At 34.6% G+C, this 12,963-nt stretch overlaps 1 protein-coding gene across 7 annotated transcripts in view; it reads right to left on the bottom strand.

The window, feature by feature from the left end:
- The window catches only part of LOC106173352 (uncharacterized), a 34,119-nt gene that overhangs the window by 10,934 nt on the left and 10,222 nt on the right, over positions 1-12,963 (bottom strand). For 5 of the 7 annotated variants that reach the window (XM_086994230.1, XM_086994223.1, XM_086994225.1 and 2 more), the window contains exons 3-12: positions 7,423-7,496; positions 6,715-6,846; positions 6,259-6,414; positions 5,739-6,010; positions 5,309-5,433; positions 4,773-4,850; positions 3,521-3,631; positions 3,051-3,101; positions 1,287-1,355; positions 678-980 (exon numbers count right to left, since the gene is read on the bottom strand). In XM_086994230.1, coding sequence (XP_086850356.1) covers positions 678-980; positions 1,287-1,355; positions 3,051-3,101; positions 3,521-3,631; positions 4,773-4,850; positions 5,309-5,433; positions 5,739-6,010; positions 6,259-6,414; positions 6,715-6,846; positions 7,423-7,496 — 1,371 coding nt within the window. The remainder of the gene's footprint in view (positions 1-677; positions 981-1,286; positions 1,356-3,050; positions 3,102-3,520; positions 3,632-4,772; positions 4,851-5,308; positions 5,434-5,738; positions 6,011-6,258; positions 6,415-6,714; positions 6,847-7,422; positions 7,497-12,963) is intronic. The other 2 variants (XM_086994224.1, XM_086994226.1) reach the window with 2 other exon arrangements.

Below are 12,963 nucleotides of genomic sequence, written 5' to 3'. Positions count from 1 at the left end.
TTCAAATTTGTGGGTATATCCTGAACATTAAGACAATTACAATGTAGAAAAGAGAAACAGCAGTATTGAATTTCATGGCTATGCAACTACATCTACAAGTATCTTTAGATTAAGTTATCAAGCTAAGAAGCACTTCGTACAATATGTGTACAAAGCAGGTGTTGGTTGGTGCAAATTCACTTCTGGTGATTCAAGAACTGGGGAACACGACCCATACACACCTAAAATACACACAGCTTACCTTAAAGGGATAATAACTCTTCGTTTTGGCCAAAAAATGAATTTCCCTGGAGTAAACAACAATTTTCCCATACTTACCAATGGTTAATGAGTCCATTTTTACATTCAAAGTTAGTCCCTGTTTTTTTTCCAAAAAGTTTGTTTTTTTGTTAAAATCTCTAAGAGATTATTACAGAGTATAGCCATCAATGGAGGTCACGTGGTCTAAAGACAAGCTCAGATATCAGAATAATAGCTATAACTGCTGTTTTCGTCATAAAACAGAATATATTATATTTCTATGAGTTATTCATAATGTATTTATTGTGAAATATAGATTTCATACGAAGAGTTATTATCCCTTTAAATATATACCAAACATGTAGTCTACCCGACACATATATAGTCTGTAACTAACACATTCTATTCCATGCATACAACTAACACACACAGTCTACCTGACTATCTCCCTTCAACTCTGCAACACGTTTACGATCCCTGTAACCGCGGAAACCCGCTTGTATTTTTGTAGCAGCCTCCGTTTCCTTGTCTGAATTATCTTCCACGTTTTGGTCGCTGTTATCACTTTGTGGAATGTTGTCATCTTCTGAGCTGTCATTATTGTTATTGTTTGTTGTAGCACCATCTTTCAAATCTGCCACATGCTTTCTAGCCTTGTAACCACGGAAACCGGCCTGAATGGTAGTGGCAGCGGCTGTTTGTTTTTCTAAGTCGTCATCTTGATCTGTATTCTCCCCCTGCTGCAATAAGAATATACCATTCTACATGAGTTTTTTTCTTCAATTGTTAATATTGATAGTCACCTTAACCATGATCATAAAGCATGAAAAAAAAAAAAAAAACATTCAACTCCTGTTATGTGTCAAATATTCTTTCATTTACATCACACATATTCCCCTCACTTTAGATAATGTAGAACTGGCAAGTGTAGACTTTACTGTTGGTTAAACATTATGTTACCTGAGCAAAAACTGTTCATTAGCTTGGTATTTAATGGTATAAAAGATTTTCGGCTAGTGTTTGATAATTTTCATTTATGATATTACCTCTTTCACTTCCTGTGTATTATCTGTCTCCTTACATTCCTCAAAGCCTGCCTCCTGCTTTTTCTCCTCCTGTATTACAAATTTGTCAAAAACATTCTATCTGTGGCCAAAGCAACTGTTACACTATCTCTTTTACAAATAAGTAAAAGTCTCCTCTAAACTATGTAAAAAATATCAAATTAAAAAATATTTTTGAAAGCAGACAAACACAGTCATGTAATACCAGAATAATAAATAAAACAATAATTATTCTAACTTGTTTAATTATGAAACAAAAAAGGTTAAGCCAGAGATGATAGATGTGCAAGGCTCCAGTGACTGAGTCAATATTTTAGCACAGAGGTGACGGTGCAGTGCGCCATATCACCGCATACATTAACACAGAACAAATAACACTTCATTTTCACTATGACATGATCTCTGCTGCTTCAAATGAAGTGCACTTAACTCGTGAGTGATCAGCGCTAGCATGCTGTTACATTTCCATGCACTCGTTGAAGTAGATACAAGTGTTAACAGTCAGGGTTACAAACTCACACACATAAAACACTATATTCACACAATCTACAGATTATCCCTGGTCAGTTTTCTTTGTTATATGTTTGATAAACCACAGGAGGTGGAGTATGATAAGCAATTGATCCATCACGCAGACAGAGTTATCATATGTGCAGGTAACCATGGAAAACCATCCTCAACAAACAAACAACATCGTTCTGCCATCTAAATACTGTCTTCATGCTGGAATGATGTTGTCGGTCTGCTGGGATAGGATGAGGAGACAAGGAGGAGAGGGTGGGTGGGGGGTTAGCTGTTAATTCATCACCATCACTGTCACCAATAATCAATCACCAACACCATGTACATAAACGTGAAAAATTATATTGTCAATTTGGTAACATTAATCAGTGAAATGAGCAAGACCCATAGTTATAAGTGGATGCCACTGTTAGAGGACAATTAATGCATATACATTTTATCATTGGTGAGAGTAGAAATATCAAGTGTTGCTAGGGTGTTATTGCATATTTTGATAATATGGGTGAATTCACCATGTGTGTGTGTGTGTGTGTACGTGCCCAAGTGTGTACATGCAAAGGTGCATGTGTGTGTGTGAGAGAGAGATATCATTTCTAAACACTAAACATTCACAAAACTACCCATGATCAAAGCAATTACTAAGCAATAAGCAGTACATGTATCCAGCCCAGCTAGTACACTGTAGGTGCGACATCAGTGGTGCAGCCATCACCAGTGCTGTGAAGTGTCTACATCATGTCTCTCTCTTAGTAATGCTAGGAGAGAACGGAGTAAGCTAGAGAAGCAGTTACATCTAACTGCAGGTGCTACATTAATAAAGAGTATGACATATCAATGATGACCTCATGTTGCCACTGTGATGTGTTTAATGTCACTGATCTGATAATTTTTTGTAAATTATAAATGATAAATAAATTCAAAATGATTTTAAAAAATAATGTTTTGGTGTTGTGTACGGGAAGAGATGACAAGTTTTACTTTGCTTTTTAAATTACAGCAGAGTATTAATTTCAAAATATCTTCTTATCAATATAATAAATCACTGACAATTTGTTTGTTTTCGGCAAATATTAAATCTAGGGCCCAGTAGATTCATTTTCAGTCCTTCTTAAGACACATTGTAGTGGCTCAACATGAGGTCACATAAAATATTAATAGAAGTATAATTGTGCTATTAGTCCAGGAAATCACACTGCTTTGGTGCTACACTGCCCCCAGACTTACTGCTGATGAAAGACGGCCGAGTCCTGCGTCTTCTTCCTCCGAAATTGACTCCTGAAGTATTGTGAAGTAAAGAAGTATAATTATTGTGAATATAACAAGGCACTCCTAGGCTGTTGGTCTCTTGCTTGGTTTACAGCAACTGCTAAAATCTTTTTATAGCACAAATCACATAGAGTATATCACAAAAAAACATGTTCATAAAATTGCAACAACTTTTTTGTCCATTTTTTAAACACAACAATAACATAAACATTTACAACCAGACATCATTTAACTTAAAAGAAATAAATTACAACTAAAAATTTATTTAAACTGAACAGGAGAATCAATTTAAACAATATAGAAGAGCTTATAATGAAGAGGTTCTTTAATTGAGTTTTTGTAGAGGAAAAAGATTTTAAGTCTGATGCAGGTGAAAGCATCTGGAACTTCTTTTCTTGAAAAAAAAAAAACTCATCTAATTTTCACACCTTCTCGCCTCCCTCATTAAAGGGGGCGTCCAGATCCTGGCCAGAGGGCACCCTGATGTCCCGGGCAGGTTTGGGACCGGGATGGGACGGGACAGATTTCAACTGATTTTCCTACAATTAACGAGGTGATTCTTAGAGGGAATGAATGGTCTGACAGGGCATTAAATATGACTTATGCCTCATTATGATTTCATCATAGAATATGAGCTGAAAAAATATCTGTTTTGACAGTTAAGGTGCTTGAAATTTTATAAAATAATTTTTAAAAGAATTTTCCCTACAATTGCTTTGGTTCATTACAATCTGCCAAAATAATATTGAAAAAAAAGTATAGTAACTATGATCTTTGATTTTTTTCCTCTACCATGAAGTCTGTAAACTATAGCAAGGAAAAAATCATGTACATTTTACATAACATTAAGAATGCTACATCCAGTTTTTGATTCAAATAAGGAATCCTTGATATAAACCTTATTGAGACATTTTATTTACATATCTTTTGCAAAGAATGCCAATCATTTAGTCAAGAAGAAAAACAAACTGGGATTGCAACAGGTTTTGATAATCTTTGACCGGGTTTTATTGTTACAATCTTTGTTAATCAAGCCATTGCTGAATGCCTTTCATTGTTTACATAGCTAACTGTGGAATCAATCAATTTATTTGCCACTGGAGCAAAATCAATAAAACTAATATTAGGGTAGAAATCTGCAGTTTCAACCTTATTTCTTTTCACAACTGGGGAAAGACGGGAATTTTTTTTTTAAATTTCTATTTCAAATTTCCAAGTGTTGCCTTCAAAATGTATTCTTTTGGCAATCCTGTTTTATTCAGTTTAAATACCTTCCCTTTATGGTAGCCTGTACAGTTTAACGATCAATTCTGTATCAATATTCTTTAGTAAAATACTCTGTGGATTCTTTTTTTAGCAACTCTATTCAGAAAGACCCTTTGTGATGACATTGGTATATTTTCTCATTCAACAATTATAGTTATTTGAAAGGGGAAACCTACTGAAATTTCTGTTTTCAAACAATTTATACAAAATCCTTTAAACTTTTTCTATTTCCCTATCTACTTGAGAATAAAGATCTATAGTTGCATGTGGGAAAGGCATACATGTATGAAGACATACCACTAATACACTGTCCTCTTTGCTATAAGTGTAATCTGGTGGCAGTGGTATTAGTATATAATTTCTACTATTTCTGCAGATGTGTTATTGTGTTTTGCTATGTAAAAGAGGTCTGACCTGGTTAGGATCTGATGGTGATTTGGTCAGATTCTTGTCATCTGGGACTTCCTTGTCCTCAGTCACTATCTCCTCTTCCTAATTAGGTCATTTCAGGGAGAAAAGAGACGTTAAATAAAAATAAAGTATAGGGATGAAAATGCATAAAATAAATGAAAGGCAAATAAATTAAATCATAAACATCACAAGAAAGTGGTTCTAGAAATACTTTTAAAATACGAGATTCTGAGATTTTTGACAGAGAAACAAACACTGATAAAATCTCAAAGACAAATAAAAAAATCTGATAAAATTTCAGATATAACCAAAAATAAAATTAATAAAGTTCATGGAAAGCTTTTTTCAACAAAACAAAAACTCAAATATGCAAATCATTACCCTCAGCATAAATGAAATCAGAACATAAAGACAATGGATTCACAAACATGGACAAGACACAGGCAACACAATTCTGTTCATCTCCACTGTGACCAAAATCACACACATATAAACTATGTGACTTGACTCACAGTGACCTTGACCTAGCTCTGACTGACCTTGACCTCCTCTGGCTCCACCTGGTCAATTGGAAGGTCGACCTTTGTGTCCAAAGTTTCCTCTACCTCTGTGGCTCCACGGGTCACGTTACTCTGTTGTTTTGATTTAAACATGCCGCTCTTGTCTGTACAAGAACAAAGACAACATTTGATGGTTAAAAATATAATTTAATATGGCAACCATTTCAAAGATGGTTTCTGTGGATAACTGTTTTAAAGGTCTTTTTAAAAACTCTTTATCTAACAATAAACAGAAATTGAATTATTCAAAATGGAAAGCATTTTAAAGATGGCCTCCATGGCTTACATTTTTTCTTTTCCTTTTATTTTTTTTTAGGCTCTGTTCATATCCTTAGATGCTGTCCAACTTATAAAGATAAAACAAACAGAAAGAAAACAGCAATCTGTATTTATTGTTTCAATAGCTTACCTTCATCATAGTCAATTTCCCGTGGCTTATCTGGACTTCGTTTGTGTTTCACTGGTCTGGCGTGGAATACGCTGTCTTCGTCCCGTTTCTGTGCTGGCGGGTGTGGCTGTCTCTGTTGGTTCTGCTGTATAGGAGGCAAAGGTCGTCGTGGAGACATGGATTTGTTCTTTTCTCCACTGCTATTGGACTTTGTTGAATCATTCATTGAGCTACTTCGACTGTGATTTTTGCTGCCATGTTTCTTTTTCCTTCCAACAAAACTTTGTTCCCAACTACAGAAGAGAAAGCCAACTTGAAAACTATATAATCCATACGTGCACACATATTCAGGCAATATTTTGAAATCTGCATTTTCCTTTTACCGTTGGTTTAACAATTTATCACTTTTTTTCAGTAGATATAAATACATACACAATTTGATGTACGTAAGAAGTTACAGCAACTTTTCAAAACTTAGGTTTATCATTCAACAGAGAAATAAAAAAAATTAAAATTTAATTTCAAAGTTTGGGTGACTTACGGTTTAGAAACAATTTTTGTAGATGTGTCCATCCTGGGTTTATCTGCTTTGTAGTCCAATGGATTGTAACCTTCACTTCCTACCGCCACATATTCTTTGTTTTCTTTTAGTAACTTGGGCGTGTAGATGGCTTTTTGAGTCTCTAAATCTACCAACCTGAAGCCATCAGAGAAAAAGAAATGTAATAATTCTGAATGTATATACAAGCATTTCCAGAAAATAAAATAAAACAAAAATTTACATTTCTTTTATACAGTAGTTACCCACACCAGCCTATTAATCACAGAGACAGCAATTTGGATCATCATTTTTATTATTTACAAAAGCATACTGGGGTATTACCCCCACCCACCCACCCACCCCAACAGCGAATAGTTTGTAGACTTGTGAAAATAATGATAAAAATGGATGACCCCTCACTATAACATAAATATAATGTTTAATAGTGGCACTTACTTGCGGACACATCCCGTCCTGATCCAGACATGTTTGCCCACCTCCTCCAACACTCTGTACATGTCCTGCTGCATGATGGGGGTCAAAGTGACCTTCATGGCCTTCTTCAGTACGTCACCATTGGGAAAGACACTGGAAAACATGATGCATGTGCTTGTTAGATAATATAGTCAATATAACATAAACAAAATGACCTTGGTGGCTTTCTTTAGTATGTCACCATTGGGAAAGACACTGGAAAACATGATGCATGTGCTTGTTAGATAATATAGTCAATATAACATAAACAAAATGACCTTGGTGGCCTTCTTTAGAATGTCACCATTGGGAAAGACACTGGAAAATGTGACAAGTGAAATAAGTTAGATAATACAGTCCATAACAAAATTACTGAAATGTAAACCATGGGCACTTGTATAGTAGTGCTCTGGAATAGCTAAAAACCCTTACTAGTGGACTGAAAATAAAACATATTACACAAATGTAAAATGTTTTACAAACAAACAAATAAAAATACAAAAAGCTTCTTCTTTCACAACTTTAATACTACTCTTACAAACTCTCTCGGTCTCAACTGCGTCATCTTATAGTACATGTATTAAAGAATTGATAAATACTAATATTTCAAAAATCATATTCATTATCATTCCACTCTAGTTTCAGCTATCACTACAGTACATCATTACAATATATAGTGTCCATACTTACAATATTTTTAATGGCTTAGTATTCACTTTTCTACATCTTCCAGAGTGGGGAATTGTTCTCTTATGGATTTTTATCTGAAAATAATAATAATAATAATAATAATAATAATAATAATAATAATAATAATAATAATAATAATAAAAATAATAATAATAATAATAATAATAATAATAATAATAATAATAATAATAATAATAATGAAAGACAAGACTTAAAATGGTCAAGTAAATGAATAAACTAAGAAAGGCACTGTCACTGTCTTGGAAAAACAACAACAAGTTTTGCATAAAAATATTCATCTGCTCAGCTTTCTAACTGGGGTGGCAATTTGACTGACATTTTGTCCGTTTTGCATCATGATCAGTGCCTTCACATGCAGTGGCAATTAATGTATCAAGACGGGCCTTCAAAAATGGAAGTATAAATGCTTTATGACCTGGTTTAAAAAATTAAACACCACGTGAATTATTTGAACAGGTGGATCAGGGGACTTTTTTGCATGTTGTTGAACTGAATCAGGTATCTAAGTGTGTTTTTATTCTTACACATTTTTGTTTTTTCTTTCCGTACCCTGTCCTAGAAACTGAGTGAAGATCAGTAACAAGTAAACGATAATCACCGAGTACTTGTATGACTATAAACACAGTCATTACAGCTACTCAACTTGATGAATAACGTTGAAGTTTTTTTTCTTAAATGAAGTAGGTGTGCTTGTTTTTCTACAAACTTGTAATATCTCCCATTCAAACAGCAGTGTAAAAGTGTTTATTATCATCCAATGGAATTTAACAGAGTTGTTTTCATTCCAAGATTTGAACTTGTTATCAGGGCACGTATATAAATTACATAGTAATGACTCAATCTTTTTTTATGGAGAAAATTGTGAATTTTACAAATAGTAATACTGTATTTTTTAAGGAGTTAATTTCTTAAAATTAAAACATTCCGACTAATTGGTAGCAACTGAAAATCTGGCTACCTTATACTACTAGTAGTTCTATTTTGTAAAGTAAAAACACAACAAATATATAACATAGAAATATATATTTAATGATCCTAAAAATATAAATCTGAAAATTTCATAATTGTTCTCCATTGAAAGGATATAGCCATTACTGAATACGAATTCTACTGTAACTGTAGGCGTTGTGCCTCAAGTCCACAACTGCCTTCATTTGGCATTCTGTCTGAATTCATCAATTATATATCAAACTTTTCATAACTGCAATCCATGGCATCCATATACTAGTGTACAGTGAATAAATTTCTACTGGATCAGGCTAAGTTTGAAAGAGTTTATAATTTGATTACAAAAAGCATAATTATTACTGTGCATACAGTGAACTAAGCCTTGAACGAAAAGAACACTAATATTTTCAATTTATAAATAATATTTATTATTTCAGAAACATGAGAGTTTCATACTAACTGTATTGGGTAGCCAGCGTCTCTAACTACTGCAAGCTACACAGACAACCAATCTATCAGAACACCTTGGGAATCAATGCCAATCACTCTGTTGCATGATAGGAAGACATTATCTAATCCACAGTCTGTCTGGCCGGGGGGGGGGGGTTGGGGTGGGGGGGGGGGGTGAGGGGGGGGGGTGACGGGAGGGGGGGAACACAAAGAGGGGGGCACAGTGGTTTGAGGGACAGACAAATGTGATGATTCTGAGGGAAGAGAGACAGTTATCAGGTGTAATGATGTTATTATTTGCACAAAACAGTAGGAAAAATGGGACTGGAGAGTTTGTGTGTGTGTGTGTGTGTGGTGTGTGTAATGTGTGGTTGTCTGTTTGTGTGTGTGTGTGTGTGTGTGTGTTTGTGTGTGTGTGTGTGTTTCTGAGAGAGAGAGAGAGAGAGAGAGAGATAGAAGAGGGGATGTGTAGTGGATAATTCTTAGGTGTAATAAACCTACTCACTAATCCTCATCTGAGACAGTTAATCACATCTAATTCAATTAACAGAATCAGAATCAGAAGTTTATTGACAATCGCCCTACATCCGGGCATGATCAAATACAAATACAAGAAGTAATCCGCATAGTGATTACCATATACAGTTTGATATACATTATATAATGTCTAGACTAAAGCAGGGAAAGTACATGTACTACTAAAAAAAAAAAAAAAAAAAAAAAAAAAAAAAAAAAAAAAAAAAAAAAAAAAGAAACTGATTCAACTAGAATAGGCTACGCTAGACCTTATATTAAACTAACTATTATTTAGGGGGATATGAAAACTGCATCGTCAGTTAATCTAGGTTTTATTCAGCATGGATGCAATTTTCATATCCCTAGCTTTAAAACAATCATAAAGAAAATTAGTTGTGCATTTTGCAATATCAAAATCATTACATTGCAGTACAGTAATAAAAAGGTCACTGATGGACTCTGGGGCTGCACTGCCCAGTATATCTTTAACCTGGTTAAGGAATATGGCTCTTAGTGGAGCATAGGAGGGGCATATCATCATAAAATGGAACTCATCTTCAACTGACCCCATGTTGCACACCGTGCATAGCCTTTTCTCTATGGGTATTTTAGGATTCATGTGTCTCCCCTTTTCAATTGCCAAATTGTGGGCACTTATCCTGAATTTGCAAAGGAATGTAGATTTGGGTTTGTGGATTAACTGTGTGTATATTTCTCTTTTAAAATCTTTTTTGAAGGTACTGTAGGTACGTAATTTTTTACCCTCCGTGTTCAGGGATGCTAGGTGAGCTTTAAAGGCCGAACTATAAGAGATTTGGATAAGCGGTTTTATTATGGAAGAGAGTGCGGTCATGGATATTTTAAAAGGGTCCTCCCAAATGTCAGGGCGTCCAATGAGCGCCAGTGTATTTTTAATGCCGGTTGACCAGGTTGAGGTGTTAAGTCTGTTTAAATTTTCATTTTCGTGGAGTGCATGAGTAACTAAGGAGGTGGTGTCATGGTGCTTTTTATATTGGAGGCTGTGCCAGTATTTGAGGGCCAGTGTGTAGGCAGTGGTCAGTACTGGGAAGCTGCCCAGTTCTCCTCGGACAGCATGTGAGGGAGATTAACATTCTTCAGTGTTATGAAATTCAAAACACTGTAAAAAATTGACATTCATTAAATAATCTCTGAGCACATGTTAGGTTTGTCTAAACCAGCCTCTGACTGCAGAGATTACCTCACACACACAGCAGCCATCAAAGCAATACCATCATATTCTCATTCCGCATCATTCACATTGATAAGGTACAAGTGGGATAATAGCCTTGATGTGGTGGCTAGTCCTTACCGACACCTGATAGCTACTCCCAGGGCGAGACTCACAAACCAATTAATTTTCTATTAGAATCCATCCACTTGAAGTTGATATGGTGAAAGTACTTGGCAAAGTTGCAACAATAATTAGTTGGGACTGCTAACTTCTTCAGATAAAAAAGTCCCCCCAAGTGAGTTCTGAAGAAACCAATTTAGTTTCGAATATGTCTACAAGAAGGTTAATACAGAAGAAAACAGAGAGTTCATGTCCTCATTTTTAATCTTCTGCCTCTTCCGTAAATCCCTCAGTAACAAAGGCTGATAATTTTCTAAGTAGCTTTCATTATCACACTAAGCTTATTCTGGGGTCTAATTAGTGACATGGTGCTAAACTACAAATTACAGACATGAATTTAAAAAAAAAAAAAAAAAAGAAACAGAAAAAAACTCATTTTATGAGTAATCATATCTTTTTTCTCTACAAATACACACATTCATAGGAACTGATTAATTTTTCACAATAATTCAATTTTCATTCAATGAATGTCAATTTTTTACAGTGTTTTGAATTTCATAACACTGAAGAATGTTAATATTTCTCTAAGACTTGGATCAACAGAAAATTAACACCTACAGTCACTGTAAAGATTATTATTCAGACAGTTCTTAATTTGCAGTTATTATCTTTATATTTACACCAATGACCTGTATAAATTTGAATGTACCAATAAATAATAATAATAATACTAATATATTTGTTTTTATTATAACAAATTAGAAAGCACAAAAGACAGAAAAGATCACTCCAGATTGTGACACCTATATTAAAAGAAAGCCCTTGTGTGTGCGCCATACGTGCAGAAGCCTCACATCATCTCACCCCTGGCGTGACTGATCCTGGTGTTACCTAGCGACCAAACCCTTCGTCTGTCAAACAACATGCTGGAGGATTATTTCTGGCAAACTAAATCTATTTTGGGATACAGTAAAACAAAGAGGGGACAGGCATGGCATTAATTTACTATAATCAGAAAACTTTTCTTGAACTCCCTGGCACAAAGCCAAGTTTTGAAGTGGTGCTGTTCACTAACAAAACCCGATACGCTGGTACTGGCACAAAAAACGCATACTAGTAGACTTGGTTTTCCTCATTGCAGACCAATTGGCGCATTTCTCTTTTGAAAGATTCTACAATAATCCTTTACCATTCAGAAAATAATAATAATAATAATAATAATAATAACAATAATAACAATTTGCTCTTTTGAGTTAAGGGTAATTTAATAGTTAAATAGTGATAAAAAATAAAGGTATTTCTTTGATGTCATTTTGTAGCCTATAAAATTTTTTCTTAAAATTCTTCGTATATTGACCATAAAAACATATCCTCCACACACATACAAAAATAAATAAATAATTTAAAAAATTTGTCTTGCCCTGACACAATGCACAGTCTGATTAAGAGGATTAAAACCTTCTACTTTCCCCCTGCCATTAAACATCAACATGACATCAAAAATGGCTACAGAAACATTGCCCTTCAAAGAAAGCTCTCCCCGTAGGTCAAAGCGTTTACTGTTTGCTCTCTATGTGGCAGACATCACAAAGCCTTTGAATGGCTGCCATTATTCAGTCCCAGTCAGCCGAACTGATCTGAAAAGAGGCTCCGTTAACTGAGCTATTTATCCCTCAGCATGCCCTTGCTAGTGTTGAAGCGGTGACCATAACAAATATTTCGTAATGCTGCATATTTCTTTTGTGACCTTTTTATTCTTACAATTTGCATATTGATAACTTTGTAAGGGGGGTGAGGATCAGCAAAACATGATGGTTACAAATCATAACTACTTTAAGTGCGTATGCTCTAGGCTCACGCTAGCAAGGACGTTTCTTTTGCATCGTCCTTTGACTACTAACCTGTCCTAATGGAAGGGAAATAAAACTTTGACTGAAAAATTACCTTACTTGATCAAATTTAGTCACATAATCATAGAATTTCTGTGATTTTGATGAAGAAAAAATAATTATTGGATGGAAGCAGAATATGTGCTCATACAATTTCTTGCTCAAATGCTATACATTTTCAACAAAAATAAAATTTTCAGTGGGGAATATTAATAATTCACTTTACTCTAAATATTAAGCAATTAGCAGGAAGAAATATGTTTTAATTCAGAGGTATCCATCACCAACAATTATTTTCAAATCAACTTTTGTAGTCAGATATATTAATGATATTGATAAGCCAGCTCTCAAAACTCTGGCAGGGATTTCCGTATCAAACGTGCCATCTATTTATTCATCCTACTA

The sequence above is a fragment of the Lingula anatina genome, chromosome 8, assembly GCF_051362555.1.
Source record: "Lingula anatina isolate TDL-2025a chromosome 8, LinAna3.0, whole genome shotgun sequence".
NCBI classification, from domain to species: Eukaryota; Metazoa; Brachiopoda; class Lingulata; order Lingulida; family Lingulidae; genus Lingula; species Lingula anatina.
This window is presented reverse-complemented; position numbering and strand designations above follow the sequence as displayed.